Source organism: Trichechus manatus, unplaced genomic scaffold, assembly GCF_000243295.1.
Source record: "Trichechus manatus latirostris isolate Lorelei unplaced genomic scaffold, TriManLat1.0 scaffold00009, whole genome shotgun sequence".
NCBI classification, from domain to species: domain Eukaryota; kingdom Metazoa; phylum Chordata; class Mammalia; order Sirenia; family Trichechidae; genus Trichechus; species Trichechus manatus.
In genome coordinates this window covers 18,752,400-18,774,470 of record NW_004443945.1, presented here as the reverse complement: position 1 = coordinate 18,774,470, position 22,071 = coordinate 18,752,400, and the positions used below count along the sequence as shown (strand labels likewise).

Sequence of the window (22,071 nt, the reverse complement as noted above, 5' to 3'; positions counted from 1 at the left end):
GTGAGCATTTCTTCATGTGTCTGTTAGCCACCTGAATATCTTCCTTGGCGAACTGCCTGTTTATATCCTTTACCCATTTTTTAATTGGGTTTTTTGTCTTCTGTTGAGGTTTTGCAGTATCTTGTAGATTTTGATTGGCTTTGTCGTAGCCAAAAATTTTTTCCCAGTCTGTAGGTTGTCCTTTTACTCTTTTGATGAAGTCTTTTGATGAGCATAAGAGTTTGATTTTTAGGAGCTCCCAGTTATCTAGTCTCTCTTCTGGTGCTTGTTCATTGTTACTTATGGTTCGTATTGTGTTTATGTCATGTATTAGGGCTCCTAGCATTGTCCCTACTTCTTCTTCCACGATCTTTATTATTTTTGATTTTATATTTAAGTCTTTCATCCATTTTGAGTTAGTTTTTGTGCATGGTATGAGGTGTTGGTCTTGTTTCAGTTTTTTACAGATGCGTATCCAGTTATGCGGGCACCATTTGTTAAAGAGACTGTAGAAGCAGAATCTTTAATGTGGTGAAAAAAATGTGAAAGTGTTCACTACAGATGATCTGGTAAGCAAGGTGAGCACAGTGCTTACCTTACCTATTGAATAGTCCACCCCTGGATGAAAGGGGCAGAAACCATGTCTGTGTTCACTGTTCTCTTCCAATCACCTAACACATTGCATGACATTGAATGAGAGCTCACTAAATATTTGTTGATTAAATGAGTCAATAACTTTTAATTCATTCAGTAAATAGTTTTTGGTTACAGTAAGGAGAAACAAATAAAAATTGAAAAGATCAACTTTTAATTTATCTTCAGGTTCATAAACAATTGGAAAAAGAAAAAAAAAAGCCCTAGTTATTGTGAAATGAAAAAAAGAGCAGCATTACACAGATGATCAGTACAACGAACAAGAAGGGTTCCCATTATTGATTTGAAGCTTCTTCTATACTAAACTTGGACTTCTAAAATTCAAAATGAGGGACTTTTTGTTGAAATGTGTCATCTGATTTCAATTGCCAGGAAAGGGAGAGATGATCTCTGATGTAGCCAGATTCAATCTGTGTAGGGTGTTTGGGTCAGAGTCAACATCTTGAGTTTCATTAGGGAGCACTTACAGCGAGGTTTGCAGATGTAATTTGCTACGTCCAGCTAACACCTCCAAGCAGATGGATTTCTACACTGTGCCTAGAAGAAGTTTGTTTTTTCTTCTTTGAAAGAGTTGCCTGTGACTTTAATAAAATATTTTGACAGAAATGGAATATTGAGATCATTTATAAATTAAAACTTTGCTGTTGTTGGATTTAGTGAGTTTTAATTGAAACTAATATAAAAAATGTTCACCATTTATGAAAAACATGAGAGCTATTTTTCCATGTACTTCTGCTTCACCTTAGTGGTTTTTATGTATTATTCCATTTTAAATTATTTTTATATCATAGTTTGATAATCACAGTTTCCAATTACCCTTATAGATAGTGATGCACTTTTGTAATGGTCTTCTTTCCAGTTTCACTCAGTGTCTGACTTTAATCCATATATGTAAACGGAGGAGGAAGTTCAGACAAGCATTTCAATTTGTTGTTATTGTTTTTAAATAAATCTTTTGGAAACTATCATGTATTTGTTACGAATAAAGTTAAGCTATTGACTTATCTAAATGTAGTTAATATAATTGCTATAGATATTATTCTCTTCTTTTCAGTAGCTCACATCTAGCCTGTTCTATCTATCTTTTGTCTAACTCACCACCACTGAGTTGGTTATGATGCATAGGGACCTGTAGGACAGAGTAGAACTGCCTCACAGGGTTTCCAAGCCTATAATTCTTTACAGAAGCAGACTGCCACGTCTTACTCCTGCAGAGTGGCTAGTGGGTTCGAACCACTGACGTTTCAGTTAGCAGCTGAGTGCTTTAAAACTGTGCCACCAGGCCTCTTTTACATTGTCTTAAGACCTTAAAAATGCATTTTTTAAAAGATCGTAAATGTAATGTATTCTCATTAAAGGAAATTTGGAAATCAAGGAACATGTACAGAAGAATATAAAAATCATTTTTGATGATAACCACTGTTAACATTTTGGGTTTTTATTTTTTCCAAACATTTGGTTTGTCAGCTTGTGTAATACATATAATATATATAAAGGTATATATTTATTATGTAGAAATAAACATATGTTTATCATATTATATTAAGATAATAATGACTAACACTTTTCAGCCGTTTTTCTTTTTTTGAATCATGAATATTTCATATAGATTTAATGTTTTAAATCAATTTTCACCTTGAAGTAAGAAGATCTCCTAAAATCTGCATTAATTCTTTCATGTTGTTTAGTGAATGTGGACTTTCTTCCTTGTGTAAATCATCTGTTTTCAGGTTACAGGGAAGAGAGGGAATCAAGTTATCTTAGGAAATGGAGGTTCAGTGTAAGGATATGAGGGTCAACAGGGGAGCATCAGAAATGTCTTAGTGACCAGAAGGTGCTAGACAGGTGGAATGTAGATCAGGACATAGCAGCAGTATTTGGTGGCGTAGAGGTTAAGAGCTACGTCTGCTAACCAAAAGGTTGGCAGTTTGAACCCACTAGGCATGGTCCTTGGAAACTATGGGGCAATTCTACTTTGTCCTATAGGGTTGCTATGGGTCAGAATTGACTCGAGGCAATGGGTTTGGTTTGGTTTTGGTTTAATTTACTTAATAGTCATTTCTATGCCTTCTTTGGAACCCTGGTGGCAAAATGGCTAAGAACTCAGCTGCTAACCGAAAGGTTGGCAGTTCAAACCTACCAGCTGCTCCGCAAGAGAAAAGACCTGGCAGTCTCCTCCTGTAAAGATTTACAGCCTAGGGAACCCTATGGGGACGTTCTACTCTGTTACATAAGATCACTGTGAGTCAGATTCGACTCGACAGCACACAACAATACAACAACCTACTTCTTTAATGAAACGTATCAAATCATTTGTCCACTTTTAATTGGGTTGTTTGTCTTGCTGTTGAGTTTTAAGAGTTCTTTATGTATTCTAGATACTTGATTTACTAATCCTTTTTTCTGGACTATAGTTTGTCTTTTCATTTTCTTAATGGTAACTTTTAAAGTGTAGAAGTTTTTAAATTTGATGAAGTCTGATTTGTCATTATCTTTCTTTCATGAATCATGCTTTTGGTGTCATATCTAAGAACTCTTTTTCTATCTCAAGGTCATATTTTCTTGTAGAACTTCTATAGTTTTTGTTCTTACATTTAGATCTATGATCCATTTTGAAGTAATTTTTGTGTATGATGTGAGGTATGGGTCTAAGTTCATTTCCTGCATATGAATATCCAATTGTCCCAGTGCCATTTGTTTAAAAGTTTATTACCCCCCACCCCAACTGACTTGTTCTGGCACCTTTATTGAAAGTCAATTGACCATAAATGTTAAGTTCCCCCCCCCGCCCCCGCCAAGACACTCAATTCTATCCCATTGATCTTTATGCCTTTCCTTGTACCTATACCACACAGTCATGAATACTGTGCCTTTATAGTGGAAATTGAATTTCTCCCCGTGTACCACCCGACAGAGGAGGAGAAGAGGAGCCTAGTGCTGTATGCCAGCAATGTGAGGCATGTCATGGCAGAGGCCCTGGGCTTTTCCATCATGGATTACACATTTGAGGAATGCCAGTTGCCCCTGGCAGAAGGACAGCTCCGTCTCCCCTCATATACTTGCGTTCTAAAATTTGCCAGGCTTGTGCGAGGCCTTGGGCTAAAGCCAGAAAAACTTGAAAAAGATCTGGATAAATACTCAGAAAGCACTAAGCTGAAGAAGGGCAAGAAGATTGACCAGTCAGAGTTCACCGCCTCCTTGGAGGTCCCAGTTTCCGACACGCTGGTCGGCATGTTCTCACTGACGAGACCGGCGGTGGCAAGAGGGACCTGCGGGAATATGTGATCGCCTTGTCCGTCGTCTGTAGACCGTCCAAGACTCTGGACACCATCCAGCTGTCATTCAAGATGTACGCATTGCAGGAGGACGGCTACCCAACGAGGAAGACCTGTCCTGCATTCTGAAGATGGCCTTAGGTGTGGCAGGGCTTCCTGTGACGGACCTCTTCAGCACCATCGATGAAGATGAGAAGGGAACAATCTCCTTTGCTGACTTCACCAGGTTTGCAGACATGTACCCTGACTTTGCAGAAGAATAACTGTATCCTGACCAGACACGGTTTGAAAGCTGCAAGCAGACTCCATCAGCGCCAACCCTGATCAGCCACTGTACTGACTTCAGCCCAGAAAGCATTGACGAGGGCGGGTGGTGGGGTGGTGGTGGGGAGCCTCTCCATAGGAAACTGGACTAGGAAGGAAGGTTCCGAAGAGACGAGACATCCCCAGATCTGTCGTCATGCCCTCTGCCACGCTGTGGCTCCCCATTTGCCGGGGAGGTCATCTGGTTTTCTCTCTCCCCACGTGCCCTACATTTATTGTCTCCAGACCCGGGTTTTCGAAGACCTGGGGTGTGTAAGGAGCCCTGGTAGCGCGGTGATTAAGCACTTGGCTGGTAACCGAAAGGTCAGCAGTTCGAACCCACCAGCATCGCCACGGGAGAAAGATGTGGCAGTCTGCTTCCATAAAGATTACAGCCTTGGAAATCCTATGCAGCAGGTCTAGTCTGTCCTGCTGGGTGGCTATGAGTCCGAATCGACTCCACGGCAGTGGGTTTTTTGTTTTTTTATAGTAAGTTTTAACATTGGGTTCTATATATTTTACAACTTTGTTCTTTTTCAATTTTATTTTCACTATTCTAGGTATTCTGCCCTTCCATATAAATTTAGAGTCAGCTTATCCATTTCTACAAAAAGAACCTGTGGAATTTTGATAGGAATGGCATTTAATTTATAGATCAATATGGGGACGTTCGTTATCTTAATGATATTGAGTCTTTCAATGCATAAATGTGAAATGTCCCTCTGTTTATTTAAATCTTCTTGAATTTTTCTTAGCAATGTTTTGTAGTTTTCAGAGCACATGTTTTGTACTTCCTTTGTTAAATTCCTTCCTTTCTTTGCTATTTTGAATGGAATTATTTTCTTTCTTTTTTGTATTGTTCATTGCTAGTATATAAAAATACAATGTTTGTAAATTTTTCTTGTATCTTGTGACCCTGCTGAACTTGTTTATTAGTTTTAGTTACTTTTATTGTGGATTCCTTAGTATATTCTGTATACTGGATCATGCCATCTGTGAATGCAGATAGTTTTACTTCTTTCTTTCCCATCTGAATAACATTAATATTTTTGTTGTGTTTTTACTTTATTACTTTGGCTGAAATTTCCAGTAAATTGCTAAATAGAACTAGTGAAAGAGGACAGCTTTGCCGTGTTCCCAGTCGTAAGGGAAAAAGATTCAGTCTTTCATCATAATTATGATGTTAGCTATAAATTTTTCATAGATGCCCTAAAATGGATGTTCCATTTTATTCCTAGCTTGTTGAGAATTTTTACCATGGACTGGTTTTGGATTTTGTCAACTGCCTTTTTAAGAATCTCTTGGGATGATCGTGCAGTTTTTGTACTTTATGGTGCTAATATGGTATATTACATTAATCTTACATAATTAATTGATTGATCAGTAAAGCCAATCCTGCATTTCTGGGATGAATTCCATTTGCTCATGGTGTGTCATCCTCATTATTTGGTGCTGAATACAGTTTGCTAATATTTAAGGATTTTTTGCATTTATATTCATGAAGGACGTTAGTCTGTAGTTTTCTTGTAATTATTTGGTTTTCATATCAGAGTAAGGCTGACCTTATAGAATGAGTTGGGAAGTGTTTCCTGCTTTTTTATTTTCTGGAATAGTTTGTGAAGAATTAGCATTATTTCTTTAAGAATTTGATACAATATACCAGTGAAGCCATGTGGAACTAGACTGCTAATTAATTATTCAGTTTCTTTACTTGTTATAGGTCTCTACAGATTTTCTATTCTTTCGTCAGTTTTGATAATTTGTGTCATTCTAGAAAGTTGTCCATTTGTTGTCAAATTTGTTGGCATAAAGTTGTTCATAATACTCCCTTTTAATCCTTTTTTAATTTCTGTAGGGTTAATAGTGATGTTCCTTCTTTTAGTCCTAATTTTGGCATTTTGTTGTTTCTCTACTTTGTTCTTGGTTAGTTTAGCTAAAGGATTATTAGTATTGCTGATATATTCATAGAGCTAACTTCCAGTTTTATTACTTTTTCTCTTTTTCTCCTTTCTATTTCATTGATTTCTGCTGGAATCTTTATTATTTCCTTTCTTCTGCTTGCTTTGCTTTTTCTTTTTTTTTCCTAAGTTTTTCTGGTTTCTTAAGGGGGGAGCTTAGGCTATTGATTTGAGAAATTTCTTTTTCCCTGATGTAGGCATTTAAAACTATACATTTTTCTCTAAACACTGAATTTAGCTGCATCTCAGAAATTTTAATATATTTTCATTTTCACTTGTTCCAAAGTATTTTCTTAGTTTCCTTATGATATCTTCTTTGGCCCATGGGTTATTTAGAAGTGTACTGTTTAATTTTCAAGAATTTGGGGGATTTGACCAAATTCTTTCTGTTGCTGATTTGTAACCATTATGGTGGAAGAACATGCTTTGTATTATTTTGATCTTTTTAAATTTATTTTAAATTTATTAAAAGTGTTTTCTGAAAAAAAAGTTTTCTGGTCCACATATGGTCTGTTTGGGAAAATGTTCCATTTACACTTCATTATGTATTCTGCAGTTGTGGTGTTTAATAGTCTATATATGTCAGTTAGCTCAAGTTGGTTGATAGTGTTCAACTTTTCTATAGCCCTACTGAGTTTCTGTTGAATTATTCTATCAGTTATTGAGAGTGGGGTATTGATATCTTCAAGTATTATTGTTTCATTGTCTGTTAAATTCTGTCAGTTGTTGCTTCATGCATTTTGAGGCTCTGTTCTTAGATGCATATGCATGTATAATTGTTATGTCTTCCTAAAGTATGAACCCTTTTTCAATTGTGAAGTATCCTCCTTTGTCTCTGTAATATTTCTTGTCTTAAATCTATTTTATCTATTATAGCTACTCCAGTTCTCTTATGGTGATAGTTTGCATGGTGTATGTTCTCCATCCTTTTACTTTCAGCCTAGGTGTGTTTTTGAATGAAAGCGTTTCTGTTTTAGACAACATTTTGTTAGATTTTTGCTTTTTCAAGCAGTCTAATAATCTCTGATATTGAATGGGGTGTTTAGACTATTTATATTTAATGTAATATTGATATGTTTGAATCCAGTTGTTCATTTACTGTTTGTTTTCTGTGTCTCCTATCTTTCGTATTCCTCTGTTCTTCTTTTGCTACCTTCTTTATTTTAAATTAATATTTTTAGTGTATCATTTTATTTTCTTGGTTGATTTTTTTACTATATATTTTTTAATGGTTGCTGTAGGGATTATGTTATGTATCTTCATTTATCGCACTCCACCTCAGATAAATACTAAGTTAATTCTGTTAGGTTTAAAAGTACATTTTAACCTACATGTAATCTCTCCCTGGAGAGAGTGTTCTGGATTCTGACATTGACGTTGTTGACTGTTTTCCTCTTGAAATTCTCTCCTGACTTCTGTGAAACCACTCTTTTAAAAAGTTTGTTTTCTATAGTTCTGGGCCACTCCTTCTAAATGTTATTCCCCTAAATATAAATGTTCTTCATATCTACAGCTTCCCTGGGTATTCTCATATTAACTATTCTTTAGCTCTTTTTCAGTGATAGTTTACAAATCTTTAAGGTCATCATATATTGGCTGTCTTTATTCCTTTCTTACGTGTCTAGCTGTCTATTTGACATAGACTATCCACCTTATGGCACTGATATTACTGATAGAATATTGTCTTACCGAGTAGTAAAACTCTTCAATGCCCAAAACCGCTTCATTTCTAAATCATAGGTAGTCCCTGCTAAAACAAGCAGTAGGATGTCTTTGAAATGGTTCACCTGAACGCCAGAGCCACCCCAGAGAAACCACACTCGAGGCACTGAGTTACGGAGAACCATGATCACCAGAGCTCAGGCTTCCTTTCATCCTGTCCTCTTCTGTAAGAAATTTCCAGCAAATAGAACTCATTAATTAAAACTTCCTTGTTTAGAATTTGGAACAGTTTCTTGGACTAGTAGTAATTTTAGCAGCGAATTCTTGAGTTTCTAGATGTGAAGAAATCTTTCACAAATGTGAAATCAATTATCTGTTGTTTTCATTATCATGATTATTTTATTCTGTATATGCAATGCATTTTGTATTTCCTGGTACAAAATAGTCCTTTGTTCCAATGTAGAATTTTGGTCTCAAAGCAAATAGAATTATAGGTTGCTCATTTTCATTTTGCTCTGTTTTCGGTTTTTCTGCTGTTCTCCTCTATCAGGAAAATTTATTAAACTTTATACCATTTGTTAGTGCCTTGATATCTTGAAAATACCCATTACTTAAATTAATATTACTTAGAATTGAAGAACCCTTTATCTGAACTATCTTTAAATCCATTTAAGTGCCAACTTGTTGAGGAAACGTATCAGCAATTTTGGATCATTTATGTGTCTAGAATTCAGTGTATCTTTTTCCAGAGTGTCACCTTCATTATAAGTAGTAAAATGATCTTTGTTACAATAATTCATATTTGAAATCAAAACCTGCCTGAGTCATATTGGGATCTGTTTATGGATTTCTCCTTCTAAGATTGCAGAACATACAAAAACAAAGTTAGAGAGAAGAAGTTACTTTTTTTGTTTTAGAAAAAGAATTAAACATTCAACATCTGAGGTTATGAGAAAAAAGAAAACTGATGAAAGTATTTCCAATATTCACCAATGTACTTTCCTCATTTGCTATGTTGATACTTTTAAAGTGATTCACTTTGACCCCGAGTATATACAGTTTTTCCTATAGTATACTTTAGAAAGGGTAAGCTTAATTTCCTTTCCAGACTATTAATCCCTACTCAATGAGATGCAGGGTCATAAATTAGATGTGTGTGATAAGATTCCGTGTAATTAATCAGTGTTTATTGACTCCAACATTGATAAAATTTTTAATGTATACATTACTGGAACATTTTCTCGTGTTGTCTAAACGAGTACTTTATCTTTTGATTCTAGTACTGTGCAAAATCAACAACGTAAGGTACAATGTAAGGAAATCCACAGTAATTTTTTTCTGGAAATTTTACTCTGTTGCAAGGTAACATAGGCCAGTGGATTCCCCACCACTCTACCTCTCAGCTTTGACACATATTCTCAGTCTTTGTTATTTTTTTTATTTCTATCCAAGAGCATTCCGTCACATTCATTCTCTCTTTCACATTATTTGGTCTGAATTACAATGTTGGGCCACTATTTTCTTGAGAATTGTTTTAATTCTTTCCTCTTAATAATATAGAGAAATCACAGTTCACACACAAATGGAATTTTCAGTACCCCTGCTTTTTTTTTTCTTGTTCTGTAGACATTTTGTGTGAACATTTCTGAAGTCTGGCAGCAATAAATAGTTTCTCCAAAATAAAAGACCTAGATTTTAGCCTTCAGACTTTTCCAGTTAAAATGAAAATATTCATCTTGAAGATCAGCCCAGATAGAAAGCTACACAGAGTTCTTTGAGTAGTATGTAGCTCTGACTTGTCATGGATGTTGGGGCATACTTTAGGGAGCACTAGAACATTATTCTGTCAAGTGTTATAAGTAGATAGAGCATTTTCATTTTTTTGTGTGTGTAAAAGAATAACTGGTGCATTAATGATTTTTGTGCAGTTAATGATTTGTTGTATTTTGTGATTTCTTTTTCATAGTGAGTAATTGTGGGAATTTTTTATCATTGGATGCTAACATTTATCTTTTAGGCAGAGTGTGCGTTTTAAAACAGACCATCTGCATGCTAAGTAAATGGACAGAAGTATTACCATAAAATGTTCTTTTTAAGACTTAGAGTATGATATATTGAATTTCAGTTTATTGGGTCTGATGCCAAAGAAGAAGCAGAAACATATATATCTGAGATACTACCAAAGTCATTTGAGATTTTTTGTTGTTGTTTATCGAATTTAAATGCAGCACTTTTCATCCATCATAACCACCATTTAACATTTCTTTGATAAGATAAAGTTTGAAAAAATATATATAGCTCAATAATTGTTTTAAAATATGCAACCTGAAATCATACCAAAATATTTTAAGACAAATTTGGCAGAGCCTTTATTTTGTAAATAGCATGAAACTTTGTGTCGATTTTAAAACAATTTTAGAATTAGTTACAGATGATTTAAAGTTTGCCATTCTTTCTTGGGGGTAAAATATTTTAAGTCTTAAGACAGGCGGAGTACTACAGTGCTGACCACATATTATTATGCAGTCATTGTTTCCAGTCAAGTTATTGTGGACTACTATGCCACTAGATTTATTCTATTATTGAAGTCTCAATTTCAGAGTTTCTAATTTTATAATTTTATTACCTATTTTTGGTCAAGACAGTTTGAGTGTTCAGACTTAACGAGAATCTCAGTGGCATACACTGAGTATCACCACTCAGAATTCAAATGCATATTTAGATCATCTACTTGGTAATTCACTTAGTATTCTTTTCTTCAGTGAATTAAAGAGTGTGAAACTGTAAGTACAGTGTGATTATGGTTCTAACTCTGTGTGGACATACACACCGCCCGTGGGGGATGGGCTAGAAGGAAATACACAAAATGTCAATGGTGGTTGTCATTACGAGTGGCAGGATGGAAGTTAGATTAGGACCGGTTTTTATTTTCTTCTTTATGTGTTTATTTTCCAAATTATCTGCAGTGAGACATCTATCACTTTTCTAATTAGAACATAAATAAATGTTCTCAACTTGTTTTAAAATAACTGAGTTAAGAAAGATGTCTATACTGTACAGTCTGTACTTGGCAAGCACTAGTAGAATTGCAAAGTCAGAAATACAAGTGATGTTAAAAACTGGTTAAAATGGCAATATTTTGTTACGTATAGTTTACCACAATCCAATTTTAAATGAAGTGATAGAAACGTATTTTCCTTCAAAGTTTCATCATGATAACCAATGTTTATAAATAGTCTAATAATGAAAGAATATTTTTAAAACAATTTTTGCAAAACAGTTTCACAAAGTATTTTATCTATAGCTACAATAAAAAACAAATGATTTAATAAGTTAATCTCACAAAAGTTGATCAAAGAAAAAAAAGCATAAAAGAAAGGAATTTTGCTTTTAACCCTGAAATTTTATGAGTGCTATTTTTTTTATCACATGTATTTTATTTAAAATTTTTTTTTATTATACATAAGAATTATCCAGAGAACATAGTGAAACGCATCCTGGCTTCTACCACCAGAAGTTCTGATTTAAGTAGATCTGAAGTAGAACTCAGGAATCTGTATTTAAATAAGCACCCCAGATGATTCTGATGCCCCAGTAGATTGTTTATTCTTTATCTCTCTCATCCCACAACCAGACCTATGGTCATCTTCAGTCCATACGACAATTACTGCATTTTCCTAGTTTAATCCATTATCTGTGATTTCCAAAGTGTAGTGCATTCAACCCCAGCAGTTGTGTAAAACAAACCATTAGGGTGAGGGAAGAAGAAATAAGAACTTCTATGTATATTTTATCTCATTTAAAATTTTTATTTGTGTATTGTTTATAACAATGTATTGATACAATAGTATATTGTAATAAATACAAATGTAAACATTTAAAAAGATAAATTTAAGTATATGTAAATTGTTTCTTGGTCTTTGGGGTACTATATTTGCTTTTTTATGTTGCAGAATTAAATGTTTTACATTCCAAATATAAACAATAGACAATTTACAATCAAGAAACAATTAACTGTATTTTTGTGTGTACTTCCCCACTTCCTTCCCACTCCTTCATCAGGTGATGCTTTTCCTTGGACCATCAGCTTACATCATTTCAGCATATATACCCTTCTTGGAAAACAAGTGACACTTTGCCTAGTGGAGCCTATGGGCTGTACCTCTACTCTGGCTGTCACGTCTCAAAAACTACTCGCTACAGGACCTGATACGAGACATTCATTTGTTGTTTGTCTGCATGTTGACCTAGAGTCACTTGAGATAAAGTGCTCAAACCCCCAGGTTGGTACATTTGATTTATGAAAGGAAATTTTAAATAATTGGATTGAAGAACAATTGTTTTCCGTTTCGTTGAAGGGTTTCTCTTCTATGAAGTGTCCTAAATTTTTTTAACTGGGCCGTCAAGATCTGGGTGGTTAGATTAAGAATTGCTTTGAAGCTCTCTCAAGTTTTGTAACTTAAACCCTTCTGAAAGTGTAATGGTGGCAGAATAAATGCACCTTTTGCTGATGGAATGAAATCAGTTACAGATGTAGTTTTTAAATGTTAAAGAAGCACTTTATTGTCAGACTGGAAGAGTCTGTTGAAGGGATCGAATGTTAATTTTCAGTCAAATTCTCACTCAGAACCTCTTTTGCTCAACATAAAGGATTAAAAGAAAGAAAAAGGAGTGGCACAGTTTGCTATAAGAAACACTCTTTTTAAGGTTTTCAGTTGTTGCAGGTCAAGCTGCTTGTATTCTCTAGTTTTCCATTTTAATATGGATTCAGATCACCTGTGTTTGCACAAATTGTTGATTGCATACAATTTAATACTTATTTCTTTGACCTCAGGTAGACTTTTTATAGTTTCTTCATAGGTTGTCAATGTTGAATACTATTTCAGGTTAATATTTTTAAAACAATTCTTTTTAGAATATTATTCGATCTGATAGGTCAGTATTGATAAAGTTATGTTTATCACAGTGCTAGTGTTTAGAAGCCATTTTTTAAAGTGTTTTATTAAAAGAATTATGTTATATCCATATACTAGGTACTATCAATACTAATAGTAATAGTGTGAATACTAGTAATAGATACTGTTTAGCCATAAAAATGACTGAACTATAGATAAATGCAGCATCTTAGATAAATATAACAATCATTATGCAGAGTAAAAGAAGTTAGGCAAAAAAGTTCTTACTGTATGATTCCATTTTATATAAAATTTTAGAAGAGGAAAACAGCTAATGCATAGTGACAGAAAACAGATCAGTTGTTGCCTGGAGCCAGGGAGGGAGGGGGAATGAGCAAGTTGGAGTAGGGGTGATAGATTACAAAGGGATATGAAGAAATTTTGGGGAATGATAAAGATGTTCATTTTATTCATAGTTTATATTTAGTAGTAGCTCAGTCCCTGTATGAAGTCCTATATGGTGGACAGCCTACTACTAATTGGAGCTTTCTTCCAGAGTCCTTATATCTTAGGGATTTGTGAAAGCTCGCTAGAGACTTGGGAGGATAGTTTTACTCCACATATTCTGGTTATACATAGCCATCTCTGCTTTTAAAAAAAAAAAAAAAAAATCTGTTGCCTTTATGATTTTAGCCTTGAACTTCGTTATTATTAGTCGTTAAATTTTTTTTCTTTAACTCTGAGATAGTAGTGTTGTGATTCTTATGATATCTAATTAAATGTAATACTGTAGATCAAAACTAGAGCACCGGGTCGTCTTCTTTAGATATCCACGTTGTTTGGGAGTAAGCTCAGCTTTTGTTGTTGTTCTTTAAATGTAAACCACTTCTAAGCAAAGTCATAGCATAGATAGAACCTGTGTTTGGTCTGCTGTTTCCTTCCTATGTCTTTTCTCTTCCTTTGGTCCTTTCCTCTATCACCTGGCTCCCCAGAAAAGCAAGGACTTTTTTTTGAGAAATACACTAGGGCTGAATGAACCTCAGTAAATCAAGTTGTGCTGATGTTACCAGTGGCTGTAAACAAACTAGATTGCAAGGTAATTGGGAAGTTAAGTGAAATGTTTGTGAAAATACTTTTTAAACTCTGAAATATTGTATGAATGTCATTTTGTTTAGACTGACTCTGATATATATAAAATGAGAACTTCTTCATAAATTGCTATGAATATCCTTGGTGGAATCTTGACTGCATTACTGAGGGGATATGAAGCCATAAAATAAACATAGCACTTCAGAGAATCAATATTTATTCAAGGACTTGAGGAGAGGTTGTTGTTGTTAGGTGACATCTAGTTGGTTCCAACTCATAGCAGCCCTACTATGTACCATAGAACGAAATACTGCCTAATTCTGTGCCATCCTCACAATCATTGCTGTGCTTGAGCCCACCGTTGTAGCCACTGTGTCAGTCCATCTCACTGAAGGGTCTTCCTCTCTTTTGCTGACCCTCTACTTTACCAAGCATGAAGTCCTTCTCTAGGGACTGGTCCCTCCTGATAACATGTCCAAAGTACATGAGACGAAGTCTCACCATCCTCGCTTCTAAGAAACATTGTGGCGGTACTTCTTCCAAGACATATTTGTTCATTCTTCTGGCAGTCCATGGTATATTCGATATTCTTTGCCAGCACTGTAATTCAAAGGCATCAATTCTTTGGTCTTCCTTGTTCATTGTCCAGCTTTCACATACATATGAGGTGATCGAAAATACCATGGCTTGGGTCAGGCACTCCTTAGCCCTCAAAGTGACGTCTTTGCTTTTTAACACTTTAAAGAAGTCTTTTGCAGCAGATTTAGTGAGAGGTTAATACTCTTAATATCCCTGTGTGCCAGATTCACCTGAATTTTAATGATGAAATTTGAGACTCCAAATAAACCTCTTTCTTGTGAGTGATTGCTTTAGCCTATGCATTCAGACTTCTGGATTCCATCAAAATTCCAAAAGATGACTTATTCTTTTTCAGATGAATTCAGCAAGTATTTATTGAGTTCTACACATAAACCAGATACCAGGGAAGCAAAGATGAATAAGACAATCACACAAAGGACACTCCTACACCCAGCATAGTTCAACTGTTAAAAGCCAAAGATAAAGAACAAATCTTGAAAGTATCAAAAAAAAAAAAAAAAAAAAACACATTACATACAGAGGAACAAAGATTTGATTAACAGTTTGCTGCTTATAGAACACTATGGAGGCCAGAAGAGCAACATCTTTAAATTACTGAAATTAAAATAAGAAAACTGATAACCCAGAATTCTATATCAAGCAAAAATAACTCTGAAGAATGAAGACTAAATTGACATTTTTAGATAAAAGAAAACTAAAAGAACCCTTCACCAGTAGAACTGAACTACAAGAATTGCTAAAGAAATTTCTTCATGTCAAAGGAAATGATGCCATATGGTTGAACATTTTTTTTGAATGTGTAGTGGCCAGTGAATTTGCACTTTTATGAATTGACAATTGGTATCATTTACTCAATTTTTAAAATTGAATCAGTTTTCTTTTTCTTAGCAGTTTGTAAGAGCTTTTCTTATACTGTATAAATACATACCTTGTATCTTGAATGTAGTTATTTACCTTGAAAATTATGGCATCTTTCGTCATATAAAATGTTTTAATTATTCATAGTCAAATATATCTTTATTTCCCTTTTTTATTTTCTGGGTTTCCTGCCATGGGAAAAACAGTATCATAGGTCCCTAAAATACACAAACATATACATGCATATAAAACCAAAAAAATCCATTGCCTTTGAGTCAATTCCAACTCATACTGACCCTATAGGACAGGGTTGAAGTGCTCCATAGGGTTTCCAAGGTTTGGTTAGCAGCTAAGCTCTTAACCACTTTACCACCAGGGTTCCATACATGCTTTTAGGATCTTAAAATTTATTTTACTATTTTAAGTTATTAATCCATCTAGAAGTTATTTTTACATGTGGTGTGAGAAACACATGTATGGGTTAGTAATTCTTGTCCTTTGTGCCGTAGACTTCTTTCACAATCTGATAAAATGAACCCTTTCCCTAGGAAAATACATATACCCACTAAATTTCGCATGTACTATCAGAAGGTTTATGGGCTTCTGAATGTAGGCAGTGCATAATTTTCTTGGTTACATTTTATGGAAATCATTCCTACTTAAATAAGTTTCCTTTATTTATCTGTTAGATTGACATCAAAAGTACCAATCCTTGTACGCTCTACTGAATTTGGTGCGTTATCGATCAGATAGAGAACCTCTCAAGTAGTGTATATTCTTTAATATTTAGGGCAGGCCTTGTATATAGGGCAGGCCCAGAGCAAATTCATGGTCATATCGGAAATTGTTGTCTCTTTGTCAGCCCTGTAGAAGACCTGAATTACTGTGTTCGCCTTAGAATCCCCATTGCCATTCAAAGGTCTTAGATGCTGTCTTTAACCTGGTTGAAAATTCAAGAACGTTTGTTCCTAGGAGTGATCTCCATAAACCCTTCCCTTCTTCTTAACTGTTTTACCAAAGTAGCCCAGTTCCCCCTAACGGCTTCAAGAAACCAGTCTCTCAGACCCTAATGATTGTGTTCATTCCAAAATTATATGAGCCTGCAGAATTTCCTCTTTAATATGAAACGTCAATTTTCCCTCACACAGTAAATCAATACCTTTTGTCTGCTGCAGACATTCTCAGGGACATAACACTAGGTTTGGATTTTTTTTTTTTTTTTACTTTAAGCTTATGGGTAAAAACTAGAGACAGAATGGGCTTTATGCTCTTTTCTTATCCATTTATTCATGGTTTTTATTGCTATAAATTATGTTGCTCAATTTACAGCAAGGAAGTAGAATTTGGCTTTACTGTATAAGAACACAAAGCTTTGAATTCAAGCAAAACTGGATTTGTATCATTTTTCATTTCTCTGAGCTCTTCTTATCTCAACTGTTAAACTGGGGGAAATTACCTATCCTAAAGAGTAAAAACAAAAAACCAGTTGCTGTTGAGTTGATTCCAACTCATGACAACCCTATGTGTGTCAGAATGGGGTTTTCAATGGCTGATTTTTTAGAAGTAGACCACCAGCCTTCGGCTAGCCGCCGAGTGGTTACCCATTTGCACCACCCAGGGACTCCATCCTACAGAGTAGTGGTGAAGTTTAAAACGTATAAAAAGTGCCTGACAAGGTGCCTGGAATATGGTAAATACTTTTTTTCTTTTTTAAGTAGCCATTTTTATTTTTATCTTTTATACAAGATTAGCCTGGGTAATTGTAGTGCTTTATATGAAAACTTTTTTTTTTGGCAAATCTTTCTCTTTTTTTTTGAACATTTTTTTTATTGTACTTTAGATGAAAGTTTATAGAACAAATAGTTTCTCATTAAACAGTTGGTACACATATTGTTTTATGACATTGGTTAACAACTCCACGACATGTCAGCACTCTCCCTTCTCAACCTTGGAGGACCCTTTTTTGGTGAAAATATACCTAGCCAAAGTTACACCATTTCAAAAGTTTCTACATGTACAATTCAGTGACATTGATTACACTCTTCCAGTTGTGCTGCTATTCTCACTATCCTTTTCCAAATTATTCCATCACCATTATCTTCAACTCACTGCTCTGTAGGCTTTCCATCAACCCTTCTGAGTTGCTGTTGTCAATTTGATCTCACATAGATAATTCTTTTTTTTTTTTTATTTTTGGTACCTTAGATGAAGGTTTGCAGGACAAATAGTTTCTCATTAAACATTAGTACACATATTGCCCTATGACAATGGTTAACAACCCCACAACATGTCAATACTGTCTTTTCTCAACCTTGGGTTCCCTATCACCAGCTTTCCTGTTCCATCCTGCCTTCTAGTCCTTGTCCCTGGACTGCTGTGCCTCATTAGTCCTGTTTTGCTTTATGAGGCTGTCCAGTGAACTTCAGAAGTGACTTCACCACTGAACTAAAAGGGTGTCTGGGGGCTGTACTCCTGGGGTTTCTCCAGTCTGTCAGGCCAGTAAATCCGGTCTTTTTTTGTGAGTTAGAATTTCGTTCTACATCCTTTTCCAGCTGTGTCCAGGACCCTCTGTTATGATCCAGGTCAGAGCAGTCGGTGGTAGCCGGGCACCATCCAGCTGTACTGGACTCAGTCTGGTGGAGGCCGTGGCAGCTGTGGTCCATTAGTCCTTTGGAAGAATCTTTTCCTTGTATCCTGTTCTCTTCATTCTCACTTGCTCCCGAAGGGATGAGACCAGTGGAGTATCATAGATGACTACTCACAGGCTTTTAAGACCCCAGATGCTACTCAGCAAGGTAGAATGTAGAACATTTTCTTTATGAACTGTGTTGTTCCAGTTGAGCTAGATGTTCCCTGAGGCCATGGTCCCCACAGCCCTCTGCCTAGCAATTCAGTCCCTCAGGGAGTTTGGAAGTGTCTGTGGAACTTCCATGACCTTTCCTTGTACAAGTTGTGCTGGCTTCCCCAGTATTGTGTACTGTCTTAGCCTTCACCAAAGTTACCACTTATCTGTTGTCTATTTAGTCCCCCCACCCCTGCACCCCTCCCATCCCTCGTAACCAACAAAGATTGTTTCTTTTTGTGTGTAAACTTTTACATGAGTTTTTACAGTAGAGGTCTCATATAATATTTGTCCTTTTGAGATTGACTTATTTCACTTAGCATAATGTCTTCCAGTTTCATCCATGTTATGAGATACTTCACAGATTCATCATTGTTCTTTACCTTTGCATAATACTCCATTGTGTGTATGTACCATAGTTTGTTCATCCATTCATCTGTTGATGGGCATCTAGGTTGTTTCCATCGTTTTGCTATTGTGAACAGTGCTTCAGTGAATATGGGTGTGCGTATGTCCATTTATGTGACGGCTCTTATTTCTCTAGGAGATATTCCTATGAGTGGGATTGCATTTTGTAGTGCTGTCGTTTTCTTTGTTCCTTTTATTCTGCTGTGCTAAATTCCTTTTATTTGTGGATTTTTTTTTCATTTCTTTTGTTTTGTAGGTTTGTTTTTACCTAGACTTTATGTTTTTCTTCTTATTTTGATGAGTAGGTTTGTTAACTTTCTTTGTGGTTACTGTGAAATTTACCCTTATCTTCCTAGGTTTGAACCAGTCTATTATTAGTTGGTATTGCCTTGCCTGCCTCTCCATTAGAAGGTTCTATACCTACACCGTTTATTCCTTCTTTTATTGTTCTGATGCTGTTGTCATTTACAGATTAACCTCTCTGGTTCCCTGTTGTAATTCTTTGGATTTGCATAGTCCTTAAGAGTTCATTTCCTGTGTCCTCTATTCAGCCTGTGGTCTGATATCGTTTGTTCTCAGATCGAAGGACTCCCTTCAATAAGTCTCGTAAGTTTGGTTTGGTTTTTACATAGTCCCTTAATTTCTGTTTATCTGGAAATGATCTAATTTCTCCATCATATTTGAGCAAGAGTTTTGCAGGATATATTATTCTTGGCTGGCATTCTTTTTCTTTCAAGGTTTTATGTATGTCATCCTATTGCCTTCTTGCCTGCATGGTTTCTGCCCAATAATCCGAGCTTAGTCTTATTGTTTCTCCTCTCTATGTGACTTCTTGTTTTTCTCGAGCTGCTCTCAGGATTCTTTGTCTTTGGTTTTAGCAAGTGTGATTATGATACGCCGTGGTGATTTTCTTTTGGGGTCTATCCTATATGGGGTTCGTAGAGCTTCTTGGATGGTCAGCTTTTCATCTTTCATGGTCTTAGGGAAGTTTTCTGTCAGCAATTCTTCAGTGATCCTCTCTGTGTTTCCTGTTTTCTCCTCCTGTTCTGGAACTCTGATCACTCGCAGATTTTTGCTTTTGATTGTATCCCACATAATTCTTAGGGTTTCTTCATTTTTCTTCATTCTGTTTTCTGATTTTTCCTGAAACAGTGTTGTATCCAAGTGTTTGTCTTCAATTCTGCTGATCCTGTCTTCCATCATTTCAAACCGGCTCCTCAGCCATTCTATGACACTGTCCATTTCTGAAATCTTGTTGTTTGTCTTTTGGATTTCTAATTGTTGTTTTTGTATGATTTCTAGTTGTGAATTCATTTTAGCATTTTGTTCCCGTGTTATTTTCTTGAATTCTTCCATTTTTTGGTCTGTATTTTCCATGAATTTGTCTGCATTTTCCATGAATTTGTCTATTTTTTCCTCATTTTTGTCTACCTTTTGCTTCAATGGTTAGATAATTCTGAATATTAGAGATTTGATTTCCCTTTTCTTCTACTGGAAGGTCATCTGGTGTTTTATTTTGGATGCCTACTGGAACCATACTGTCCTGTTTTTGTAAATGTTTTGATATTATCTGTTGTCTTCAGAGCATTCAGTGGTGAAATCTCATTCCTCGTTTGTTTTCATTGACATTGCATATTCATAGTTTTTCTTCTTCCTGTACTTTTATAATTACTGTTCTACCAATTCTGGCTCTTAATACCCTTTGAAACAAACGCCGCCTCTTTAACTGGGTTGTTGTGTGCTGTTGAGTCAATTACAACTAATAGTTACCCTATATTACAGAGTAGAACTGCTTCGTTGGGTTTCCTAGGCTGTAGTCTTTACAGGAGCAGATCACCAGGTCTTTTCTCCAGTGGAGCCGCTCGTGGGGTTCAAACCACCAGCCTTTCGGTTAGCAGCCAAGTTCTTCACCATTGCGCCACCAGGGCTGCTTAGAAAAGGACATAGAAGAGTATAAAGCAACCCTGAGCTGGAGGAAATTACCTTTAGGGAGGGTAAAATCCAGTTGATGAAGAATAAAAAGAGGGGGGTATTTAACTCTTTATTACCTCAGATCATTTCTTGATCATCTTCTGCACCTGGCTTTTTCTGATGCTGTTCTTGCGCTGAGAGTGACCTTTTGCACCCACCTACGTCTTTTATGTCCTTCGCGCTTTTCTGTATAATACAACTCCTTGAATATAATATAGGTCCTTTAGGCTTTTCTTAGTCTCTTGTCCAATTAAGTCTCTTTTCTAATTGACTGTAGATTTTTTAAAAATAAGAATGTGTTTAAAGTTTATGTCAGTGTTTCTTTGGTACTTTAAATACACAATGTACTTGGTAACGTCCATACAATTATTTAATGGTTAACAGTTAAAGGAAATCAGAAGTAGTGACAATAAAAGTAGCATTATTTCTTTTAACTAAATAAAACTTATGCCATTAGAAGTATTTACAACCTACTTTCTTTGGTTTATGCTTTCTTCATTTATTTTATTATTGTTTAAGAAACAGCAGAATAATCTTTTTTAAATTTGGCTTATAACAAAATTATTTCTTTTTAGAAAGAAACTTATTCATAATTATAAAGGACAAAATAATTTGAACTAAATTTTTCCTATGAAGACTTTTGTAAGACCTGTGGAGAAAGGTTGTTTTTAACAAAAAGAGCTATAACCTGAGACTGCGACTTCATCACACAAAAAGAAGGGGAAAACTGTACCCCAAGTACTGTTTTATATCAAATAAGGATTGACAACAGTGTTTTTATGCATCTGTTCTGCCCACATAAGAAGCCAGCTTCATCATCTGGATGTGTCCTGGGGCTGAAACTTCTTATAAATATGAGAACTTCTTTTTTTTAATGGCAAGTAGAATATGGTGTCCAGCTGTGGATTTGCTTATAAATTGTGTTTGCATTTTTTTTCCCTGGGCTTGTTTTATACAGTATATGGCAATACGTTGTCATACAAATTCCATGATTAATGCTTATTTATGAAATCTTGTGTAAATATCATAGAACTTAGTCAAACAGTCTGCAAGTTAAACAGTATTTTCCCCCTCTGAATATTGGAATGACATATCCCAGGGGAATAGTAGGTTGGATAGTTTATATTCTTTATCTATAGGAAAGTCCTGTGTGTAGCATTTTCCTTTTACTATTCTATATTATGTCATTCTTTTTCAATTTACTTTGCTGTGCAAGAAATCCAGTCTCAGATGTGTTCATCAGAAAAGCAGAGATAATTTAGGTGTGGAAATCATTCTTAAATAAGAAGAGTAATTATTTCATATTTTGTTTTTTTCCCCCATACAAAAATTTATACATACATTGTGATGTGACCCTAATTGCTCTCCCTATGCTGTGACAGCATACTCCTGCTTTCCACCCCTGATTCCCCATGTCCTTTCAACCAGCTCCTAACCCTCGCTACCTTCCCATCTCATCTCCGGACAGAAGCTGTCCATTTAGTCTCTTGTATCTACTTGAGCAGGGAGGTACACTCCTCACGAGTATCACTTTATACCCCACAGTCCAGTCCAATCCCTGTCTGAAGAGTTGGCCT

General features: G+C 35.5%; 1 protein-coding gene across 10 annotated transcripts in view; it reads left to right on the top strand.

The window, feature by feature from the left end:
• The window catches only part of VPS13B (vacuolar protein sorting 13 homolog B), an 866,934-nt gene that overhangs the window by 429,420 nt on the left and 415,443 nt on the right, over positions 1 to 22,071 (top strand). For all 10 annotated transcript variants that reach the window (XR_002823075.1, XR_002823074.1, XM_023726045.1 and 7 more), the window contains exon 24: positions 11,894 to 12,114. Coding sequence is in view for 8 of the 10 variants with exons in the window: in XM_023726045.1 (XP_023581813.1) it covers positions 11,894 to 12,114 (221 nt within the window). In the remaining 2 variants the exon portion in view is untranslated. The remainder of the gene's footprint in view (positions 1 to 11,893; positions 12,115 to 22,071) is intronic.